Source organism: Macaca thibetana, chromosome 8, assembly GCF_024542745.1.
Source record: "Macaca thibetana thibetana isolate TM-01 chromosome 8, ASM2454274v1, whole genome shotgun sequence".
NCBI classification, from domain to species: Eukaryota; Metazoa; Chordata; class Mammalia; order Primates; family Cercopithecidae; genus Macaca; species Macaca thibetana.
Window position 1 is genome coordinate 12530658 of NC_065585.1, and position 25240 is coordinate 12555897.

The window sequence follows — 25240 nt, forward strand, 5'->3', positions numbered from 1 at the left end:
AGTAAAAACAAACTTTGGGGAATAATTTCTTGCTGAAAATTAATCATCTTTTTCATCCGTAAGTAGTTATTTGCAAGGACTTTGAAGCTCAAACAACAGATCTTATAAACCACCAAAAGTTAAAAAAATTCTAATTGCATGTAGACTTAATATTAAAATGTATATTTCTGAAAATTAACATCTTTCTAATTATTATTGATTGAAACATTTTAAGTACCAAAGTTTAATCCATGGAGCTATTCTGTATTAGTCTAGGCTTATGAACTTACTGTGGAATTGTGTGAGTCTGACCTGCATTATAATTACTGAGGGAAATTCTTGGAGTTATGAAACATACTGTAAGAATCAGCCTTTGTCCATCATCGACAAATTGATGAAGAAACTGTGATGTGTGTGTGTGTCACTGTTTAATATGCTAAAATATCATTCAGCCCTAAAGAGAGTGAGATTTTGCTATTTGCCACAACATGAATGAACCTGGATATTATGCCAAGTGAATTAAGCTAGACACAGAAAGAGAAATATTGCATGATGTCATTTATGTATAGAATATTAAAAATAAATTCAAATGTACAGAGATAGAGAACAAACAGTGGTTACCAGTGATGAGGGGGATGGTGGATGGAGGAAGTAAATGGGAAGGTCAGAGGGTACAAATTAGCAGGTATGGAGGATGAACAAGTCTAGAGATGGAATGTACAAGATGATAATTATGGGTAGTAAAATTGTACCGTATTTGGGATTCATGCTAAATGAGTAAGTTTAGCTGCTCACTCTTGCCACAAAAAGAAAAAATGATGAGTAGCTCTGAGAGATGATGGATATTTTAATTTACTTCAGTATAGTAGCCTTTTTATTACTATCTATGTGTATCCCATAACATCATGTTGTATACTATAAATATACACAGTAATATCTATTCTTTAAAAATAACTTCACAATCTCTGCATCCAACAGAGGACTAATACCCAGAGTCTACAAAGAACTTAAAGAAATTAGCAAGAAAAAAGCAAACAATCCCATGAAAAAGTGGGCTAAGGACATGAATAGATACTTCTCAAAAGAAGATAACAGATTGCCAACAAACATGAAAAATTCACAACATCACTAATGATCAGGGAAATGCAAATCAAAACCACAATGTGATACCACCTTATTCCCACAAGAATGGCCATTATCAAAAATATTTAAAAAATAGACATTGGTATGGATGCCATGAAAAAGAGCAAGAATACTTCTACACTGCTGGTGGGAATGTTAACTAGTATAACCACTGTGGAAAACAGTGTGGAGATGCCTTAAAGAGCTAAAAGTAGAACTACCATTTGATCCCACAATCCCACTACTGGGTGGAATACTACTCAGCCATAAAAAGTAATGAATTGAATTAATGGCATTTGTAGCAGCCTGGATGGGATTGGAGACTATTATTCTAAGTGAAGTAACTCAGGAATGGAAAAGTAAATATCGTATGTTCTCATTCATTAAGTGGGAGCTATGAGGATGCAAAGGCATAAGAAGGATACAGTGGCCTTTGGGGACTAGGGGGAAAGGGTGGGAAGAGGATGAGGGATCAAATATTACCAATTAGGTTCAGTATATATTGCTCGGGTGATGGGTGCACCATCATCTCACAAATCACTGCTCAAGAAGTTACTCATGTAACCAAATACCATCTGTTCCCCAAAAACCTATGGAAATAAAATAAAATAAAATAAAACATGTAACATAAAATTTACCAACTTGAAAAAAAAGAACACTGTATAATTGGAATGCCTTTGGCTTCAAGTAACAGAAACTCCTTACTCAAAGTGGTTTAAATAGTGAAAAAAAATACACTTGTTCACCTTAAAAAAAAAAAAAAAGGATCACATAGACGCTTAGGTACAATTTCAATTCATTCACAGTATTGTATTGTCAACATGTTAAGTGATATTTAATAGTTCTAGAATAGTCTTTAATACTTTTTAATATTTGGATACTCTAAATCAATTTTTAAAATACTAGATTTGATGTTGAGTAGTTCTCTCTTTGTGTCAGCATTTGTAAAGAATACTGTGAAGGGCGGACCTTGTTTTGCCTATGCATGGGATGATTCTATCATGTGAATTCAATGATAATCTTTGTATACATTTTCTAGGGACACAACATTTGTCATTGAATCCACAAGTCTCTATGATATTTCATATTAGATACTTCATTCAGCATTTTTTCATGATGTCAAATTAATATTTTTCTCTTTTCTTGCTCCTAAATGAGGCTGGGTCTATACACTCTGGGTAGTGACCACTAAGCAAATTTCATGAGTCTGTCTTTCCCCTGTCACGTGGGTCATGGCTATGTTTTGTGTTGCTACCATGTCAGTAGAGGTTCCCAGCTCAGCCCCTTGTTCCAGGAGGTTTCACTTTGTGCTAGCTCTGCAATCCCAGATGCTTCCCAACACTCACCCCTGGGTCGATGGCATACTACAGATTGCTGTAATATGCAAATATCATAGTCCCTAGTATATGGCCAGGACTTTTGTCTCCATTTGCCATCTTTATATCTTACCTTGTGGGTATCACATTTCCCAGAAAGTCAGTTGTAACTGTACTTCCTCTACCGTTTTAACAAGGGTGACTGTCTAGGCTAGAAGTGGCAAGTGAATTAGTAGAAGAGGTGTACTCTGGCCATCTCATAAAGATAGCATCCAGCAATGGGGGAATCATAAAAAATGGTACACCTGCATAGAGCACTTACCAGGAATGGAGCCTGCAGGACTGGAAGTTGCTCTGGGTGAGTCAGCAAGTGAGTGGTGAGTGAATGGGAAGGTGCAGGATGACTATACACTACTGTGGCTTCATAAACAGTGTACCCTTAGGGTACACTAAATTTACTTTTTAAAAGGTTTCTTTCTTCAACAATAAATTAGCTTACTGTAACATTTTTACTTCATAAGCTTTGTAATTTTTTCCTAAGTTTTGACTCTTACGATAACATTTAGCTTAAAACACAAATACATTATATAGCTGTACGAAAATATTTCCTTTCTTTATACTCATATTCTATATGCTTTTTTCTATTTCTAAACATTTTTGGCCAGATGCAATGGCTCATGCCTGTAATCCCAGCACTTTGGAAGGTTGGGGCAGGAGCCCAGGAGCTTGAGACCAGCCTGGGCAACATAGTGAAGCCCAATTTGTACAAAAATGAAAATAAAAATCAGCCAGGCATGTGACTCATGCCTCTAGTCCCAGCTACTCAGGAGGCTAAGGCAGAAGGATGGCTTGAACCTGAGAGGTAGAGGCTACATTGAGCCTAAGAAGTCCAGAGGCTACATCGAGGCTGCACCGAGTACACCACCACACTCCAGCCTTGATAACAGAGCAAGACCCTGTCTCAAAAAACAAAAATTGTTTAATGTTTTATTTGTTTACTTTTTAAAATTTTTTGTTAAAGACTCAAACACACACATTAGCCTAGGCCTACACAGGGTCAGGATCACGAGTCTCTCTGTCTTCTGCCTCCACATCTTTTCCCACGGTAAGGTCTTCAGGGACAACATTATGTTTTTAAATGTAAGTAGAGGGAGCACACTCTAATATAATGATAAGAAGTATAGCACAATTAAACATATAAACCAGTAACATAGTCATTTATCATCACTATCAAGTATTATGTACTGTACATAATTGTATATGTATACTTTTATATGACTGGCAGTGCAGTAGGTTTGTTTATGCCAAGATCACCACAAACATGTGAGTAATTCATTGTTCTACTACATTGAGATAGTTACAGTGTTAGTAGGCAATAGGAATTTTTCAGATCCATTGTAATCTTATGGGACCACCACTGTATATGTGGTCCATTGTCATTGGAAATGCCATTATGTGACACCTGACTATATATGTAAGTCAGACCAAGTCACTCTTCCCATTTTATTCAGAGTTAAAGGCAGAGTCCCCTGATTAACCTGTCCCCCCACCCCATTATCTCCCTGACATCATCTTCTACCGCTTTCTTCCTAGTCATTGCAGCCACATTGGCTTCCTTGCTATTTCACAAACATGACAAGCATCTTTCTACTTCAGGACTCTTGCACTTGCTGTTCTTTCTGCCGGAATGTCCTTCCCCCAGATGTCCTCATAATTTGCTTTCTGATCTCCTTCAGGTTGCTGCTCAAGTGTCACTATATCACTGAGGCCCTTCATGATACCCATATTTATAAAACATCTCCTCCCAGTCTCAGCATTCTGTATCCCTATTCCTGCTGTATTCTAAATCTCCTGTTCCTGCTGTACAGTCTAAATATTTAATTGTTTATTTCTTTTTCTGTTTTCCCCAACAAGAATTTAAGCTTTATGAGAACAGGGAGTGTTGTCTGTCCTTGTCAATGGCACCTAGAACAGAGCCTGGCAAAGAGTAGGTCTTCAGTAAATTTTTGTTGAATGAGTGAATACCTTAAATGTGTCTTTAAAATACATTTTAATATTTAGAACTTGCATCTCCCCTAAACTACTCTCCCTCTCAACTATTTCCTCATTGTTTTTCCATACGTATTATTCCGGATTAACTTTAAAATGAGTTTCTCAAATTCCGCCTCTGAAAAGGCTGTTGGAATTTTTATTGCCATGGATTTAGAGGCAGTGGGAAGAAATGATTAAGGGAATGGGCTCTGGAGCCAGAGAACCTGAATTAAATTCTGATATTTCACTCAGCAACTGTGTGACCCTAGCAAATTATTCATCTCTCTGTGCCTCAGATTCCTCATTCATAAAATGATGTCAGTAGTAATTGAGGCCTCAAAAGGTTGTTTTGAGGATTATACAAATGAATATAAATAAAGTACCTAGGACAGCACTTGGGATATAATACACACTACATTAATGTTTACTGTTAATATTATTCATTGCTAGTAATGCATATTATTAAATAATATCAATTGCTACTAGCTAATATTTTATAATTATTAAGATTGCATTGAATTTATAGATTGTAATAGGAATGAATCAATGTATTTACATTATCAAAACTGGATATTCAATAATGTGTTTCTCCATTATTACTCTTATTATATGTCCATTAGAAGGTTTTCTTTGTTGGTAGTTTTCTCTTTATAGTTGCTACACATGTCCTAAGTTTATTTATAGATATTACATGTATGATTTTAGTTTCTATTTTGGTTGGGGTTATTCCCCATCACATTTTCTAAGAGTTTATGTCTGGCCTTCATCCAAGTTCTTTAAAATGTGTAATCAAACTAAGTTCTATGTACATAATCTTTTCATCATCGTCCTGAGGATATCTAGCATATGATTTTACCACAGTCCAACTTAAGATTTAACTGGAATTTTGCATGCACTGAGAGGCTTGTTCACTCGCATCAAGTCATTAAATTAAACTGCCATCTCAATTCTTAAATGACAAGTTACAGGAACACTCCAAGAATATGCTGCATGATTTCCTTCGGGTGTTTCTTCAGAATAATTAACTGAGATTAAGGAAGTTGCCATGTGAACTGAACAGCAAAATATATTTACCACTTCAGTTGGTGAATATCTTGCTTAATTCTGTTTGTCCTGAGCACAAGAAGTGAAGGTCACGTATTAAGGTCAATAATGCAGACCATACTTCTAAAAAACACAATCTCAAACCAGCCTCCTCCTTCTTAGTTGCACATGTTCCACAGCACTTTTTCTCTGCTCAAATATACTTGTGATATACTCAACACAAATGCACTTTTATTCTCTGATTGTCAAGTGGGTCTATAGGGTTGCCTGGGCATCTTGCTAGGTTTTTCTTGTTTCATCCATACTTCTGCTCTTTTATTTCTCATTCTCAGCTCATTTATAAAACTTCCAACTGAAGTTCATTCCTGAAATTTCTAACTGAAAAAAGTGGAAGCCTCAAAAGATAATTTCCACAAACTTCAACCATGATGGCTACCAACCTACCTGCATTTATATCCCCTTGTGCAACCTGGCCTTCCTTCCTTCCTAATTCTATGAATGAACTCTCTGTGGTGTATGCAATCCCTCTAGGTGTGTTGGATCCTATTTCCACTTGCTTTTAAAAGACTCCCCACCCCGCCCCCGCCTTTGGCAGTTCTCTGCTTTCTATACTTTTTCTTTGAATGTCACCTCTGAATCTTACATTAGAAAACATTCTGAAAGGTCTCCCCTCTTAACAAAGACAGAACAAAATAAAAACATCCCCCTCTGTTTATTGCCCTGGTCCACTTTATTGCAAAACTTTTAAAAAAGACGCCTCTATTTGCTGTTTCAAATCTTTTCTCATTATCTGTCAAATCAACTCCAATTAGGCATTATCTCCTCCCCACCCCTTCCACTAAAACATCTCTCTTTGATGTCTCCAATAACCTCCAGATTACTAAACCTAGTGATCATCCCTGGGTCCTCCTGGTATTTAACCTTTTAGTAGGCTTTTTACCCCTTATGCAGTTCTCCATTTTTAAACCCTTTCTCACTTGGGTTTCAATACATGGCTTTCACTCTACCACCAGATACTTCTGTCCACTGGAGTCCCTTGCCACCAGGTGCTTCATTGCTGGTTGTTTCTTATACCTAGGCTTCTGCAAGTCGGTGCGTGCAATAGTTCAATTCTGAGACCTCTGTTCTTCTCTATTTGTACTCCTTCCTACATACTACCATCTTCTCTCATAACACCTCTAGAGCTCTGTCATCTGCTAATGGCCAACTAAGTCATAAGGAACAGCAATCACACTGAGAACTTAGGAAGAGGGACTAAATATTTTAAAAACATCTTAATAGTACAAATACCTACCAAGATAGTGAATAGCCACTGTCCTCTGAACAAAAAGAATCCTTCAGTGACCACATGGGTGGGAAGAAAACAGCTAAAGTCCACAGCCTGCCAAAAAGGGGACTCTAATAAATCACTCTCACTTTGGGATGTGATTCTGAAGGACCGTCACCTCTGAGTAAGGTGAGTAAGATATAAACCAATCATCAGAAGTCCTCACAGCCTGTCTTCACACTATCTAACTTGGACTTGAGCTTGAGTGAAGGTTGTCTCAGATAAGTAACACCCACACATGCCTGGCAAAACCCAGTGAAAATCCTTTCTAGAAGAGGCAGGCTCAAATTGTATATATTATAAACATACATGCATATGTATGTATGTGTGCTGTGTGTGTGTGTGTGTGTGTGTGTGTGTGTGTATATATATATTTCAAATCAAGTATCCAGCATGCAAAGATAAACTAGATACACACAGGGACATGAGTAGGATTCAGTAGAAACCCAGTCTAGCTTTGGAATTTGATTATGGCAGGTTGTTGCTCTTCTTCCTTGAGGGCAACCTTGAGGGTCCCACAGTTGCTGTAGGCATTAAATTGTTAGACACAAACTGTAAAACACTGTTTTAATTTGGTGTCTTTCAGAAGCAAAAATTTACATAGGGATTGTAGTAGAATAGTTTATTTGGAAGTATGGGAATGCTGGAAGGGAAGGCGGCCAATGGAGAGTTCTCTGTTAAACCAGCTTCCCTAGTGGGAAAACTCTAGGAGACAGTGCTAAACACATACCTCAGCACAACCCTACATAAGGGGCAATGGAACTGGGACATGTGTGCACCAGCTCCTGAGGATCCTTGGTTGATGGCCGCTCCCTGTTGTGGGGTGGTAGTGACATTGATGTTGGTACTTATTATGTTAGGAGGCAATCGTCAAGCATGAAATGTTTTATAAGGAACCAGAAAATACAAAAGTGGTTTAACATACTTGAAAATGAATGAAATAAAAAATTTTTTAGAATTGAAATATGATACATTTAAAATTTAATGAGTGGATTTAACAGCAGATTAGAAATAACTGAAGAGAGCACTGCTACACTGGAAAGGAAGAAGATTCAGAATGAAGCATAGAGAAAGAAAATATTAACACAGACCCTAAGAACATGTAGAATAGAGTGAGAAGGTCTAACATGTTTAGTTTAGTTAGTGTCATATGGAGAATAAAGGAAGAATTAGTAGAGATAATATTTAAAGAGATAATGGCTAACTACAGGATTTATACTTAGGATTTTTACATGTATACCCACTGCACAAACTGAAAACATTTTGTATGCCTTCAGTCTGGGAGATACTATGCTATACTTTTTATGAATAGAAAAATAAAATTGGCTTGGCCCCTGCCCTGAAAGACTTTACCACCTTCGGAGATATATCTACAATTATGACTATTTAGCAAAAATTGTATATACTCTGTGATAAACAATTTAAACAACTCACTTTCTGCAATAACCCTGTAACCTAGGGATTTTTATTATCCAGATTATTTAATGAGGCTTGCTGACGTTATATAAATTTCCCAAGGTCATAAATAGATGTGTCATGTCATAGAAAACACTAGATTGGGGTCATTAGTTCTCTTCTTTCAGAATCCTCTAATAAATGTGATACTTAGACACACCATTTAGGCTCTCGCTTTTATCCTTATACCAGTTAATAATAAACACAAAGACATAGCCACTATTTATTGAACATTTACCATGTGCCACACACAGTGTTGAATACTTTGAACATCTTATGGAGTAGGGGTGATTATCCTCATTTTGCAGAAGAGGAAATGAAATTCTGATGTTGCCTTAAATCATAGGGTATGTTTCCAAATGAACACAAACAATGCCTCATAATTTTCATCTACAGCCAGATTACTTTTGGATCATTAGCAGCTTAAACTAGTAAAGTGCTTCACCTTTAAAATTTTGTTCCCAGTATTTCTACTCTAAAATAAGGAAGTAGTTTAGGGTATTTCATGAGTATCAGTATCTTTGCAGTCTGTATTCTCCTGTGAAATTCCCTCCCAACCCCACTAAGAAAATTGTTGAGGATCAAATGTAGATACAATGAAATGTATCCTTTCTTCCATGATTCCTCATACCACTTTAATTGGAAGACACCTGCATAGTTACCCGGCTTGTTGTCAACTGGGAGACAAGGAAATACACATTATTTCCAGATAATTGTTTTCTTCAAGGTTATAGAGAAGCTTCTTTTCAAAATCGTGGACAGCTTCTCTAAAACCTTGCCTAGCCTCCTCCTGGACCAAGGGGTTGTCTTTTTTCTGTGTTTCCTGGAAGTGAAATAAACAAATGTCACTTAAATAATGAAATTTATTGCTGTCAACTTCATACATTCTTGTCAGAATAAACATACAGTAGATACCAGATGAAGGTCAGGCCCTAGCTGCTCAGAAGGTAAGTCAGATCTCACCAGGAGCTCCCTGCACAGCTGACCTTGATCCAAGAATGGAATCAGCTTTGTGGGCACTGGAAGCTCACAGGCCTCCTGTTGTGAGGTGAGGCTCCTAGGTATGAGGGAGGAGGGCTCCTCAGGGCTACACATAGGGCAGGTGGTGCTCTCAAGAATGGCAGTGCTCAGTGGGCTCTGGGGAACAGCCACATTTTGATACAGACCCATCAACTGCATCTTTCTTGTATTCTTTATCTCCATGAATCTGTATACGGTTATTTTGAAAATAAAATAAGAGGTGACCCAAGGCTAGCTCTCCACTGGTCAAGTGATGTCTCCGTCCCTGACTGCAAAGGCTCCAAACACTGTCTTTCTGTGACTTGGTTTCATAGCTTCTACAGAACTGCAAAGTTGACACTTAAAATGGGCTTTGTTCCTTTTTCCCATTGGCCAGTGGGGGTGGGTGACAGGTCATTCTTCTTATTGCCAGCAATGGGGAGGAAAACATAAGATAATATCAGACAACAATTCAAGGTAACCGGGAGAGGCCATAGACTGTGGCAATCCCCTGCACAGCTGTCCCTCGTCGGACAGATCTCACCACAGTCCCTTCGAGACTGGGAACCAGGCTGATGCCCCCATCACTCTGGATCCTTACAGGGGGCAACAGGAGAGGGAGTATTGCTCTTTGTTTCATTCCAGTGTTTCTGATATTGAAGCTTTCTCCTAGGCAGTGAGGCTAAAGTAGCCTAGGCAAGTCAGCCTGATTATTTGCTCACTTGATCGCCTACTGTGAACAACGCTACTGTGAGTGGGAGAAGCCTCAGGTCCTGGGTACTTAGCCTGCAGCCAGACAGAGGGGTTGACTTCAGGATGTCATTTTGTTCCTGAAGCGCAAAACCCTCTTCAGCATCTTTACAGACTGTCTCTAGCAAGATTGAAAAAGAAAATTTTCTTTTCATTTTATACGTTATTCTCAGTCTTAATGTTTGTCCTAACTTAATAAAATATTTTCAGTTTTAGACTGCAATGTGTGAATGATCTTCTATGGGGAACTGTCAGAAGAGTGACCTTCCAAGTAGAAAATAATTTTGAAGGAATCAGTTGATAGTTGGATTTGTTCTCTGGTTACTCAAGACCATATAACTGCCTTGTGTAACTGTCAGTGTTGATTTTACATATACATATCAGTAACTGCATCTTTACAAATTTTCCTCATAATATAAATATTAGCAAATTATGGGCCTGAGAATCAATGACATTTTGTATGCACCTGCCAATTGACGGGCCACATAAATGCATGGTGAGGATGGACTTCCTATCCTGCCATTTTGCTGATATCCAGCCTCAAAAATGTAAAATGGTCAAATGGACCCATGACTTCCTTGTGTAGACCGGCTCCTCCAATAGTCCTCCTTGTCTCAGAAAATGGCGCCATCAACTGATACCCAGTTGTTCAAGTCAATGATTAGGAGGCATCCTTAACTACATCTTGCAGGCATCACTACCAAAATATATCCTGAATTCAGTTACTTAGCACCACTCCCACCATCACCTCCCATCAAGCCAGTGTCCTCCCCCAACTGGACTACCTTGGACAGCCTTCTCACGGTTTGCCCTGCTCTGTTCTTTCCACTCTTTGATACTTTCTCCATAGGGAAGCCAGAATGCCCTTTTATTTATTTTTTTTGTTTATAGTTGAGTTTTAAAATATTTTTTCTTTCCTATTATGAAATTATTACTGTTGAAATACAACAAAATGTAAAGAAAAAAAATAACTCAATGGTCCCACTATCCGGATAAACATTTTGTTTTGTTTCTTTTCAGTCTTTTGTCTGTGCTCAGGTATAATTATTTCAAAGTGATTGCTATTTGTTTACTTTTTAAAGAAGTAAATTTTGCAAAATAAAAAATGTACATCTTGCAAATAATAGCTTTATTCCCTTGTTGAAACCTACCAATGACTTTCCATAGCACTTGAAATATATTCAGACTTCTTGTTGTGGCCCAGAAGGCTGTGTACAAGGTAGTTTCTGCCTATGTTTGTGGTGCCTTCTTCCATTTTTCTCCTCTCATATTCTGGACACAGCTTTTTTTTTTCTCTCTCTCTCTCTTTCTGGAACACAGAGGATTCTAATAAGGTTCTGAAACACAGGAAGTTCTAATAAGATTCTGGAATACAGAAGGTTCTAATAAGGTTCTAGAACCTTATTCCCACTGGCAGGACTTTTGTGTTTTCTGTGCTTTTTTTGTTAAAAGCATTTCTGCCCCTCTCTCTGTTTGTATCTGTATTAGTCTGTTTTCACATTGCTATAAATAAATACCCAAGACTGGGTAATTTATAAAGGAGAGAGGTTTAATTGACTCACAGTTCCATGTAGCTGGGGAGACCTCCAGATCACGGTGGAAGGTGAAGGGGAAGCCAACTTGGACCACAGCAGCAGGAGAGAGAGTGTGTGAGACATCCAGAAATACTACCATTTATCAAATCATCAGACCTCATGAGAATTCACTCATTATCGCAAGAACGTCATGGGGAAACTACCCCCATTCTTGGTACCAATTTCCTATGTTAGTCCGTTCTCACACTGCTCTAAAGAACTGCCTGAGACTGGGTAATTTATAAGGAAGAGAGATTTAATTGACTCACAGATCTGCATGGCGGGGGAGGCCTCAGGAAACTCACAGTCATGGTGGAAGGGGAAGCAGGCGCATCTTACATGGCAGCAGTTGAGAGCGTGTGAAGGAAGTGAAGGGGGACGAGCCCCTTATAAAACCATCAGGTCTCCTAAGAACTCCCTCACTATGAAGAGAACAGCCTGGGGGAAACCGCCCCCGTGATCTAATCACCTCCCTCCCTCCACACAGGGGGATTACAGGTCCCTCCTTGACACATGGGGATTACAATTCCAGGTGATATTTGGGTGGGGACACAGAGCCAAACCTTTTTGTATAAAATGGTTTTTATACAAACCAAATTGAGCCAAACAGATTTGTATAAAAAAAATACAAATCTGTTTCCTTTGTATTATGCAGGTTTGGGCTCAAATATTACATTTTTAGAGGGACTTTTTTTTTGAATACCAGAGCTAACATAGCCAGTCACAATCTCTCAGTCATCTTTCTCAGCCATATTACTTGGTTTATTTGATCACAGTATTTATTACTGTATGAAATGGCCTTATTTGTTAAATTTTGTGTGATTTGTCTTTACCTGTCGAAATGTGGGGATTATGAGAGAAGAGCCTCGATTCAGCCAATGAGTGGAGTAGTACTTGCCTTCCAGTAAATAAATATTACAACAAATAAATATTAGTTGAAGAATGAAACCTCCAAAGCTTCTTATTCATTCCTTATCATGCCTTATCTGATTTTTGAATATTTTCTGTTAGCCAGTGATTTGCTTATTATTTTATTCTGCTTATTATTTGTAAAATAAGCAGAAGTTTTGGCTTTGGTGAAATCTCATATGTTATTTTATTTCTATTTTGGTGATTACTTCCTTTTTCCTATTTATGACATCTTTAGCTTTAAAGATATTCTCCCACATTTTCTTTTAGAAGCTTTACCATTTTAGCTTTTACCTTTAAGTCTGGGATTCATTTCAGATGGGTTTTTATGTATGGTATGTAGTAGTGGATAAGGGCCATTTTTTTTTTCCCTTATGGATTTGAAGATCTAGCCCAAAAGATTTTACTTTCCCCATTGAGTTGCTTCAGCACCATTGTCAAAAATCAATGGCCTCATAAAGAAGGGTCTATTTTTAGGCCTGTATTTTTTTCCCATTGATCTCTTTATCCTTATGCCAATACTACCCTATACTAATAATTTTAGCTTTATAATACACCTTTAAGGCTGCAATTCTTACGGTTTGTTTGTTTCTTTTTGATGATCATTTTGTTTATTTTTGTATCAGTATATAAATTTAGAAATCAGTTTATCAATTTTCATACAAAAACATTGTTGGGATGCTAATTAGGATTTTATTGAATCTGTAGGTCAATCTGGGAAGATCTGACGTCTTAACATTATTAAGTTTGCCAATGTATGATCATGAAGTGTCTCTCTATGGGTATTCTAAAATTTGTTTCTCAACAGCAACTTGTCATTTTCAAGGTAAAAGTCATTGGGCATTACATATATATATATGTACATGTATATATATATATGCACATATATATGTATGTATATATTCTTTGAAGTTTATTATTTTTATCTGTCAGAAACTTCTATCGTACTGAACAAATATCTTCTTTTACTGAGCTCAACAGAAAGTTTGTAACACTTACTTTACTTGATTTCTCCATTGTATGAGATATTGTTGGATTCTCCTCTTCCTTTTAATCTTGCTCTTAGTTTTATATAATCATGTACTCCTATTCTTTCTTCTACCTTTCTGTCCTTTCTTTTGCAGTCCTTTTTTGTAAGTACATCTTCCTTTGCTCATTTCTTAAATGTTCACTTTCTTTTGTGTTTCTTATCCAACTCTCCTCATTCTTACCCTCTCCTGATTGATCTTATCCATTGAATTGACTTCGGTTACTTCCTAAATATGATGGACTTTTAAATATGTATCTGCAGGATTTTCAGTTAAAATCTGAACTCTATTTCCCTTCCCACCTTACTACACCTCCCAAATCCCTTTTCTTAATGAATATTACCATCATCCACCCACTTGATATCATCTTTGTCATCTCCCTCTATCATCACTCTTTACATTCAAGTCTGCTAGATTTTTACCTCCTTCATACCTCAAATTCATTCTTTCTCTTTAATGCCACTGTCTTTGTCTTGGCAGAGATAACAATTATCTCTTACCCTATTACTACAATGGTATTATAAATAGACTTCCTCTTTTCAGATTTTATTTCAATATATACTTTGCTTTCCAGCAACCTTCCAAAAGTGCAGACTTTATGGTGCCAGTTTCTCCTTTTATGAAGCCTATTAGTGGGGTCCCTCTCATCTTTAGAATAAAGTTATAACTGCTAAAACAGCCTACAATTCCTGCATGCTGTAGACCCTGCTTACATCGACAACCTCAGCTCCTACTGTCTCCCCTTCTAAAGCCCATGCACTAGGAATATGGAACAACTTACAGTTCCAGGAACTTGCTATTCTCTTTTACTTTTGTGCAAGTTTTCCTTCTCTGTGAGAGGCACTTTTCCTCCTTTCAACTGGATATTCCTTTTCTAGCTCAGATAATGCTCCCTTGGGAAATTTCCCTGAGCCCCCAAAGCTGGGATATGTCTGTCCTTGATGCTCCTACAGCACCCTGCATTTATTCTCTGTCTTATTGATCTCACTGCCCTAAAGCTGTGTGCTGACTTGTTTTCTCTTCCATTAAACCATAAGCTCCCTGAAACAAGAACTGTGTCTAGTTCAGTGGCGTGTTGTAAGTACTCAAAAAAATACCTGTTGATTGAAATTGAGTGAATTAATGAATATTTTAAAATAAAATTGGAGGATATTGGCTATTTGGAAAACATTAGTTCGTCAAATACACCAGACACCAAAATAAATTTCATATGGATTTTAAAGAATTGAGTGTTCTTTTAAAAGCATTAAGAAAATAAATAAAGATAAATATCTACTTTCATTCTTTAAAGGATTTTCTAAACATAAAATAATTTCAAAAATCACCAAGGAAAAGCAATAGTTTTAATTATTTACAATCTACAATAATTAAATAATTATTTCATTATTTACAGTGTAAGAGTTGTATGTCAAAACCTACCATTCAGTAAATACTTTTTGTTCACTTGCATTTCATCTATGTATTTATTCAACAAATAATTGTTGAGGGCTTACCACGTGCCCAACACAGAACTTCCTGTCCTCATGGAGTTTACATTTTAGTGAGGTAAAATAAACAAGTTAAGATATATTATTTTTAATGCCGATATGTCCCATTGCCAGAAAAAAAACCACAAAAGACTAAAGAAGGATAATATGTATAAATTCATAAAAGTATTTCAGAAAACAATTAAAACTACTAGCAAGGTGGGAAACGACAGTTACAAAAGAAACACAAAAGATATGAGAAATTTCCATTATATATTATAATAAAATATTATATTTTTTCATGTTATTATCAAACATTTAAAAACTTTTTACTGCTTCTTATTTATTTTTAAATAGATAATATATATTTACAGGACAGAATCCAAAAGCATTAAGTAACTTACAGTACAAAGCAATCCTTCCTTTCATCTCTCTTTCTCAACCATCTAGTTCTTCTTTCTAGAAGCAACCACTGCTGCCAAATTTAAAAAAAATTTTTTCAGTTCAATGCTAATGAGGGTTCATTGAAAGTACTCTCATAAACTGCTAGAGAAAATAGGAAATGATTTAATCTTTTTGGGAATAAAATTACTGACATATATCAAGCCTTAAAATGTACATTATGACTTAATAAATCTAAATTTGGATTCTCTCCTAACAAAATAGTTAGGTATATCATACAATATACAATTTATGTACATGGGTAGACACCATCATATAAGAAATTGGAAACAATCTAACTATTCAAAACCAGTCCATTAAATGATAGTGCACACATAAAACAGAATATTACACAATTATTATCTCTCATCTGTAGATCAAAGTATATAATTTTGAATAGCAATGTAAAATATTTCATCAGTGCAGTGACCATGTTTTTCTGGTTCATCCACAGCATCCCAGCTCCTAGAACAATTTCTGGAACACTAATAGGCATCTTGTAAATGTGGGTTGTATAAATTAAATTGCATCCAGAAAAGCCTGGAAGCTGCAGTATCAGCTAGGACTGTTTTCAAAACTCATCTAATCTAAGAATCACCTGGGGAGAGCTTGTTAAAAACTAGATTCCCAGGCCGCTATCTGCAGATTCTAACTAGAAGGTGTGGGAATCTTGTTTTAATGACCACCCCAAGGTGTGAGAAACACAACATAAATAAGAAAGGGTCTAATGAGAAATCAGGAAACACTTGAGTATTGAAATGTATACAATACAGGATTTATAAGGGAATTTATTATTTAGGAGTAATTCAGGAAGAATATTACCCAGATAACAGGAGATTTGAGAAGCCAAAGAAAGGAAAAAATGTGTACCATCAGGAAGTTACCACCATTCCTGCGACAGAGGGAGAAGTTAGTGTTGGCAGAAAGCAAACACCGAGGTCACCTGGAAAGGTCACCTGGAAGAAACCAAAACTGCAGTAGCCATCTTGGGCAGGGCCTGGAGCCACAGAGTAGATTCTACCACTGCTGGAGGAGTTGTTAATGCAGACAGGGATTGTGAAAGCGTGTAGGGTTCTTGGCCCTCCAGCTTCCCTCCATTGCCTCCCATTGGCCAGGCCCAGGTGGAAGTCAGTTAACATAGGAGGCCAGCAGGTTCTGTGGATAGTGATAGTGAAGCCAGCAGGGTTCTGTCTTCCTGTGATTTATAGAGCAGAGCAAAGACAGGGCAGGCAATGGATATGAGGACAAACAGTCTCAGTGCCTATACTATGCGTTAAGACACCATGTCACACCCATATGAAAATACTGCAAAGGTCTGCACTGAAGAGTGTAAAAATCATTTATTAATGTTCAGTTCATTTTAAGAAACTATCCCCTTAACTTCCATGATCTTCCACTCTGGGGCAATTGTGGACAATGGATTGTATTTCATGCAAATGACCCCTTTTAAGAGGATATATAAATGCTGAGTGATCTTGAATGCAGAGGCCAAGACCTACCTCCTATGAGACAGTGGTCTGCTAGAGAAATGGTGGTCTATAGGCAAACTAAAGCCCAACAGAACAGCACAATTAGCCAGTGATTCAAATGTGTGAATTTGTAGAATCTCTGTGATGGCCATTATGCACATTTAGACAGTTTCCCAACAGGATTGTGTGTCATGAGTATTTTCAGAGTGAGGTTGGGTGCAGGAACAGAAATTTGACTAAAATAGTCTAAAGAGAAAGGAAAGTATTTTTATCTAGCTAGGCAAGAGAAAAAGACACTTTTCAAAAGCTATCACTCCACTGGAGTTAGTATTTTTGTTAACATCACACACCTTATCTAAGGAAAATAAGGATGTGTGTAAAATACTACTCTTGAGCTGAGGTAAGTAACTGTGTGACTTGGGAAGAAAGCATTGCAAAGTTCTCATCACCACTTATGCAAAGTCCAAGTGCCATGAAATAAATTCCCCCAAATCTCTCCTTTGTTCTTTAGCCTTCTCTCCAGCTGCAGTCTGCCACATATTTCGTGCTAGTTTGTGTGGTCATTTACTTTCCTGTCTCTGCTCGTGCTTGTTTTCTCTTTCTGGAATATTCCTCATCTACTACATGACCTACATCTTCTGGAAAATTCCTGCTTATCCTTTAAAATTCATATCAAACCTCACATCCCCCAGTAAGCCTTCTAATGGCCATTAGGCACATTTAGATAGCATCACAACAGGATTGATTTAGATTTGTGTCCCCACCCAAATCTCATGTTGAAATGTAATGCCCAGTGCTGGAGGTGGGGCCTGGTGGGAGACAGTTGGATCATGGGGTCGGTTTATAATGGTTTAGCACCATCCCCCTAGTGCTGTGTGATAGAGTTCTCTTGAGATCTGGTGGTCTAAAAGTGTGTGGCACCTCCTTCCCCTCTCTCTTGCTCCTCCTCCTGCCATATGAGATATGCCTGCTTCCCCTTCACCTTCTGCCATGATTGTAAGTTTCCTGAGGCCGTCCCAGAAGCTGATGCCATCATGTTTCCTATGTAGTCTGCACAGCTGTGAGTCAATTAAACCTCTTTTATTTGTATATTACCCAGTCTCAGGTATTTCTTTATAGCAGTGTGAGAACAGATTACAATACCTTATTTGATTTCTGCTCTCTATCCTTTCTAGCATGGCTCCCTCCCTTGGGCTTCCATAGTAGTCTATGCATATATCTAGCAATTGTACTTTTTTCAGTGTATTTTAACTGTTTATGTATCTTTCTCCCTCATGAGATGATCAGGAATAATTTTTAATCTATCATTCCATATCTGCCTCTCAGTCCTATGCTTGGCATATAACAGATGCTCAGTAAAATTTCTTGGAGCAGATTTAATGGAGGTAATAGTTGAAACTGTGGGAGAAAGTGAAATCTCCAAGAGAAAGAGAAATTTACTGTGATTTTCATGTATACTTTTATTTAAGAAGCCAGGTTAAACTCACAGGAAAACGTTAAAGTTGATTGATTTATGTTTTCTTTCTTAACAAGTATTCCTGATTGCATTCATGTCCTTTGTTCATTCCCTCTTAATTTACCAGTAGCATGTCTTCATCTGAAACAGAGTTATTGTTTGCTCATTTTTATTTAAATTCACTTAAATATTAAGTTAAACCATAAGAAATCATTTTTCATGGATCAAACATAGATATTGGCAATTTTTATGGTTCAACCCAAAGTATAAGGATTCAGAGCTAAGTAGCTTCGTTGCATCCGTTTACTGTATTTTTACACAGCTCACATAGTCTATGTTTCTTGGTATGAGTAACTTTTATAGTTGATGTAGATCATCTCAATGCACGTACTGCCTCGGGATGTAATGAAACTTCAACCCAGGTACTATGTAAGTAAAAGTTGGAAAGTCATGCATCAGAAAAGCCTCAGCATGGACTTTTGTATTCTGTAGAAAAGTGAACTCTATTACTGCCTCCATGTTCACTCCCAACTTTCAATTGCATGGCTCTATGAGAGTTAAAATAATGTAACATTATTAAAATGTTAATTTGTTCCTTTATGCCTATCCCACAATTGAATTTTCAAGTAGTTGATTACATTTCTCTCTGTGGATTCAGGAAACCGTTAGTCTCACATTATCTAATTTACTAAACATATTTTGGCCCTTACAACTTTTCCATTAGTCATTCCTAAACACATTTAGCACAAATGAATAAGACGATATTTGATGTTAATGAGCATTGCTTCCTCGAGGCAGAGCAACCCGGGACTGCAGGTACAGTGGGAAACCAAATGTTAGGATTGCAAAACCTTGGAACACTGAACCTATAGACCTCTGCTTGGGCAAATTCGATCTTATCAGAAAAGGTAACCTACTATTAATATGAACGTTGACGTTAAGATGAATTTCAGTGTTATTATGTATGTTGGCATTAAGATGAATTTCAGTGTTATTATGAATGTTTGTGTTAATATTTTATTTACAGCTGACTCCTTAATTCCTTCTAACTTTTAAACTTAAAACAATCTTTGAAACTAAATGAGCTGAAAATACCTTTTAAAAGAAGAAACACATTTAGATTCTGGTGCACAGCAAATTCCCTGTGAATAAAAGTTCCAAATTTGTGATTCTATTTGCATTTCCATAAACACAGAGTCTTTGTGCTTATTATGTGACAAATAACAGTGTTAGAAATGGGGTGTTTTAAGACTCTAATTATGCATATGTTCCCATTCTCATTGGTGCATGTATTGAAATGTAAAGCTATACAAAACTTGTACTTTGGGTTCAAGAGCTTTCTTTTTTTTAAGCTGATATTTTAATGAATTTTAACTAACATTGACTTCATTTAAAGGAATTAAAATATTAAGAAGTTTAAAAGGTGCTAAGGTGCCACTGCTTCTTGGGAAGCAGATTCTGAAATGCAGATGAGCGTGCAAAATGTGTGTTAAGAAGTGTCCTGGGGGTCAACACCCGGAAAGGGAGGGAAGAAGCCAAGAGTGGGGAAAGGGAGAAGTTGAGCTGTGACGCAAGCCCGACAAAGGTCTCAGTCAACATCTCAGTGAGCTCCCTGGCTGACCTGAGTCTTTTCAATTGGCCAAATCAGGCACAGGGGAGTATCCTCCAGATCTCACATTGATCAGAGAGATTGGATTGTAGACCCCCAAGTTCTCACACTCACATGAGAGTTCCAGGTCCCAGGCATGGTAAGGAAGGAGCAGAGAGTTCCAGAACAGAAAAGACCATGTGGTCTAGACCACAGATGAATTACGGGTGGTTGGTACGGACAAGGTCGTTCACACCTGAAGAAGAATCCCAGTAGCCCATCACATGACCAACACACACGGGTTTGAAGCTGACTGTGGTTATGTTCCTATATCTCTTGCTAAATAAACATAAATTCAAATTAATTAAAATTTAATAAAAGCAAAACTTTAGTTTCTACATTGCACTAACCACATCTCAAGTGCTTAGTAGCAACAGGCAGCTGGTAGCTATTGCGTTGGATAGCACAGAGCATTTCCACCAGAAATATTGAGATAGTAGGAAATACTGAAAAACAGAATTGCAGAACATTTTGCTGGACAACACTGCTCCACATGTATTACACAGGCACATCTCTCAGAGGTCTTGCTGCCTCCCTGGGATACTTCCAGGAGGAGGCCCTTCCCCGCATTCTCTCTCTCCTTCTCTAAATCTAAGGAGAGTCTCTTTTTAATCTCCATAAAACATTAAGAAATACCTTCCCAATGCTATTTTTTACATTTATAATTGACATCTGATTTGGTTAACTATAACTGGAATCAACAGCAACTGAAAAGTGTTTTCATTCCCTTAAGAGAAGGGCAGGATATCAGGAAATATTTAGATTCATCCCACTCATTCAGTTAAAGAAAAAGAAGAAAACCAGTTGTTCTCATATTTAAACCATATAGACATTCGTACCCTGCCACAGTAATATCCACAAATATAACATTGGTCAGCAAAAAATTAATGGAAAGCAATACAATTACATTAAGTCTATTTTAAAACCTAGAAAATACAACATTTTAGACTTAGCCTACTCCAAAATAAACCATGTTTGATAATACAAACCTGCTCCGTTGGGCAAACCTTTCTGTGAGTCGCCTTCTTTAATTATTCAGTAAACATTGTTTTGGTAGCTTTAGTTGCCAATTCTTCCATAGCATTCTTCTATGAGTTTTTGTAATGTGGACTGCATCGCTTTTGAAACATTTCTGAACAAACCCTTCTAGGCTTGGTATTTAAAGTTTTTAGTAGCATTCATTATTTTTTTCTTCTGGAGCTTCAGTAAAAGTCTTACCATCACATAAACCACTTGTGATTATTCTCTCCCAGTCTAGTGTTCAAAGCTGATATTGAAAGGGTGGAGCTGAAGATCTTTCCACATCACATATACACCCTCCCATGAGACCCATGGAAAGAGGAAGATATACTTCTTATGTTCATGGTCTCCAGTGAAAGGGAGCTGCATGACATCACACATACATACATGTGTTGCATTTTTACAAAATATAATTGAAAATTATACAACTGCACCATGTAAAAAAACTAGTCTGGCACCACTGTATGATGTTGACACAGGAGGACTGCCATCTAGGTGTGGGCATCCATCAGAGCCCAAACCTCCCCGAGTTTGATGCTGCAGTCTCAGACTGGGAATCATTTCTTCATTGGTTCATTTATAATTTATTTATTGAAGCATACAGATGATAAACAATGGGCTAGGCTTTGGGGGTTTACTGGAGCCTAGAACCAAGAATCTCTAATTAAATAAGAAACAAATTACCCATGTATTAATATGATTAAGTGACCAACACTTCAGTATAGTAAAGCTTAGATAGGAGAATGTGGCTTAGTGTTAAGGCGAAATTGGGGCTTCCAATGCCCTTCCCAAATATATACTGTAAATCAAGATACATGCCTGAGCCAGTAGATGGGAGGCAGATGATGACAGACCCTTGAAGTCCAAGCCTAGTCTTTTCCCTAATCATTTGCGTGAGCCTGGATCACAGCTGTGCAGCACACCAAGTCTCAGGCAGAACAGAGAAAGGCAGATAGCCCTCACCCTTGAGATCAATGACCCTGCCCATCAGAGAGACATGGCAGGTGAATGAGTCATTCCCCTGCCATAGAGAAGGGCCTGGTGAGGGTGGAGAGAGGAATGGACACCCACTCAAAGTCACTCTACTCCTTAAAAACAAAGGGCAGATGCCATATTGGTCAATGGACCCAGGCACATGAGAAGAGAGTTTTTAAACTTCTCTCCTCCTGCTAGCAATCCCTGTCTCATAGGAATGTTTAGGGATGGGGAAATTAAATAAAATACAGTGTTGATATTGGTAGGTGTGTGTCTAGCACACCATTGGAGTCTGACAAGTAGCAGCAGGTTCTCTTTTCCTTCCCCTCTCTGATATCTTAGGAGTTTCTTGAGAGGAGGTATTGGGTCTGAATAATTTTTGCAGTACATTTGTTGAATGGAATCATTTTACTTATTGAGACTTCAACATGCTTAGCACTGAGCTTATTTAGTTTAAAAATGTTAGAATTATAGGATTTTTTAGACCAAAAAAGGGGCCTTTCAGATCATAAACCAATTCCTTCATTTTACAGAGGAAGAAACCAGGGCCCAGTGAGCTGGGAGAATGAGGATTCAAGCTCCCATCTCAGAGTGCTTTCCACATTTCACTAGGAGCACCTCAAAGGCAGTGTTTCCATCACATCTGTATCCCCAACACCCCACAAAAGTATCTGGCATGTTGTTGTCTCTTAGATAATATTTGTTAAATACATTAATTCACCATATCTCCTGCTTGGCCTTTGACAGTTGTAGATAGCTTGTGGCTTTGCAAGACTATTATGATAGATACAATTCGTGATGTAACCTTCTGTACACTGCATGTAAGGGCTTCAAGATTGAGTCTTTCATGGAATATGTAGAAAAAAAATTAAAATGTTTTAGTATCTTTTAAAATACATATATGTATGTTTTTAAAGGTACATCAAGGAGTAATGAACCACGTGGTGTGTGTTTCATTTTTATTTTAGGTAGGAGAAGTAATCACAGGTGGTCAACGAGCATTCACATCTGTGAAAACTACCTCGGACAGGAGCAGAGAACACATAAATACAAGGTACCACCCTCCCAGTCTGTCCTTAGCTGTATGATATTGTTCTCTTCATTGTCATTTGTTGGTTGGAATGCAGCTTCCAAAATTATACAATTATTTAAAGTTCTGAGATGATTCATACCATGAATGTTAATGTTTGTTTCCCAAACCATAGACTCTTGCTTTGTAGGGCTCCTGATCCCTAAAATCAAATCTGTGTATATACAGGTCCCAATGTGTCGTCATGGTATAACATGACTGGTAATGTCAACACCAATGACGGCTAATGTTTACCAAGTGCTTGCTTCGTGTCAGGTGCTATTCTGTGTGGTTTACCCATATTCACACATTTAATCCTTGTAATTTTTATGCTCAATTTCCAGTTAGGGGAGCTGAGGGAGGGAGAAACTTAGAATGTACTGAAGGTCATGTAGCCGTGACATGCTGGGACAACCTCGCTGGTACCGTTGCTGTCACTGCCTCCCTTTTAAGATCTGTGTGTCACTCCACAGACGCCTCAACTCTCAACGGTACTAGGGCCCCTCCTGTCAATCTCCTGACTGTTGGTCATTTTCTGGCCTTTGCTCAAATTCTTTTCCCAACAGGACCCTCATCCTCTCAAGACAGTATTCATTCCCTTCTTGGTATCCTCTACTGTTAGACAGCCTCTCTCTGTCTCTCTTTGATTCCTAAGTGAAGGCCCAGGCTCTGCTTCCTGGAGACCGTCAAAACCAAGCCAATCTCCCTTAAGCAATGACATCCCATAAAGTAATTTGTACAAAGCTCTCCCCTTTCTCAGTTCTTCTCTAGAATGAGATCCCAGTTCTTCCAACTGTCCTTCTGCTTCTTATGATTTTCAGACTCTTATCATCCAGATGGTAAAATCTATTTTGAAGTAAGGCAAACTATCTTTGTGATACAAATGTATATGCTAGAATTACCATCATAAAAATACCTGAACAAGAGCTATATTTATGTGTTGTATAATAAAGCAGTCAGGCACTGGTATGTTCAAAGACAACTGCTGAACTTTTGTAGAGATTTTTAAACATGGGGTTTGTTTGAACAACAGGTATGCAATTGAATTCCTACTGAAAAACGGGTTGCTGTTTTTAACCTTGGAAATCCACTCTATTTCCCAGCTTAGTGATTTCCATTGCACATACAAGATTCACGGGTATTATGTCTATTATGAATATTCACAGTCATAATTAACCCCCAGCAGCATCAACACATGGAAAGAGTCTGAATCTAATTTGTGAGGAATCAGCAATGGAAAGTCAAATCATTGCAAACAGTTCAGAGCTGGTTTTCAGACCCCAGGAAAACTATCATTACTGTGATTACACTTGAGGATTCAAGATGTCTTAGCACGATTCTTCATAGCAGTCCCTCCTGTGGTATTTTTGCGAAGCCTTTCTTTTTCATTTTGATGACTGATAAATGATCACACCACAATCACATATAAAATGCCTGTGGGAAGGTAGTTGTGTGGTGCTCCTTCATCACTGGCAAACTCTATTGTGCGCGTTATCCCAGCCTCAGGCCGGGCAACCGCATTAACCAAGCAGCTGCCCGTTCAAGCTGCTCACGGGAACTGAGATCAGGCAGGATTGTTGGTTTTAGGCAAAGGACTATGGATGCAGCGGTCCACCGGGAGGGCAACAAGAGGCCCCTTGACCCTCTCTTGGCAGAGTGGTTTGTTTCTCATGCTGGGGAGAAAGTGAATGGAGGGGGAAGAGAAACTGGGGTAGGGTTTTATTCATCAGGGCTGGAGGGTAACACTCAGTGACCTCTTGTGCCCTTAACACTGTAAAATGAAAGAAGATGCACAAATTCCTCCAAATGAAGGGATTTATTGAGTGCTGACTCTGCTACATAATGTTATGTGTTGTCTGTCTTTCATCTTCAAGAATAAAACTGCAGATAAATACTATTATTTATAATTTACTGAGATTGAGAGATGGCATTTGCCCAAGATGTTAAAGCCGGTAACATCTGAACCAAGATTATACAACCTCAGACTTGCCTTCTTCTTCTTCTTCTTTATTTATTTACTTATTTTATTTATTTATTTATTTATTTATTTTTGAGGCAGAGTCTCGCTCTTATCAAGTGCAGTAGCAGGAGGCTGGAGTACAGTGGCAGGATCTCGGCTCACTACAACCTCTGTCTCCCAGATTCAAGCGATTCTCCTGCCT

The 25240-nt window shown here is 37.8% G+C and overlaps 1 protein-coding gene across 4 annotated transcripts in view; it reads left to right on the forward strand.

Annotated features, from left to right (window-relative positions):
• The window catches only part of DNAAF11 (dynein axonemal assembly factor 11), a 95171-nt gene that overhangs the window by 59055 nt on the left and 10876 nt on the right, over nucleotides 1-25240 (forward strand). For all 4 annotated transcript variants that reach the window (XM_050801602.1, XM_050801604.1, XM_050801601.1 and 1 more), the window contains exon 11: nucleotides 22978-23063. In XM_050801602.1, the coding sequence (XP_050657559.1) occupies nucleotides 22978-23063 (86 nt within the window). The remainder of the gene's footprint in view (nucleotides 1-22977; nucleotides 23064-25240) is intronic.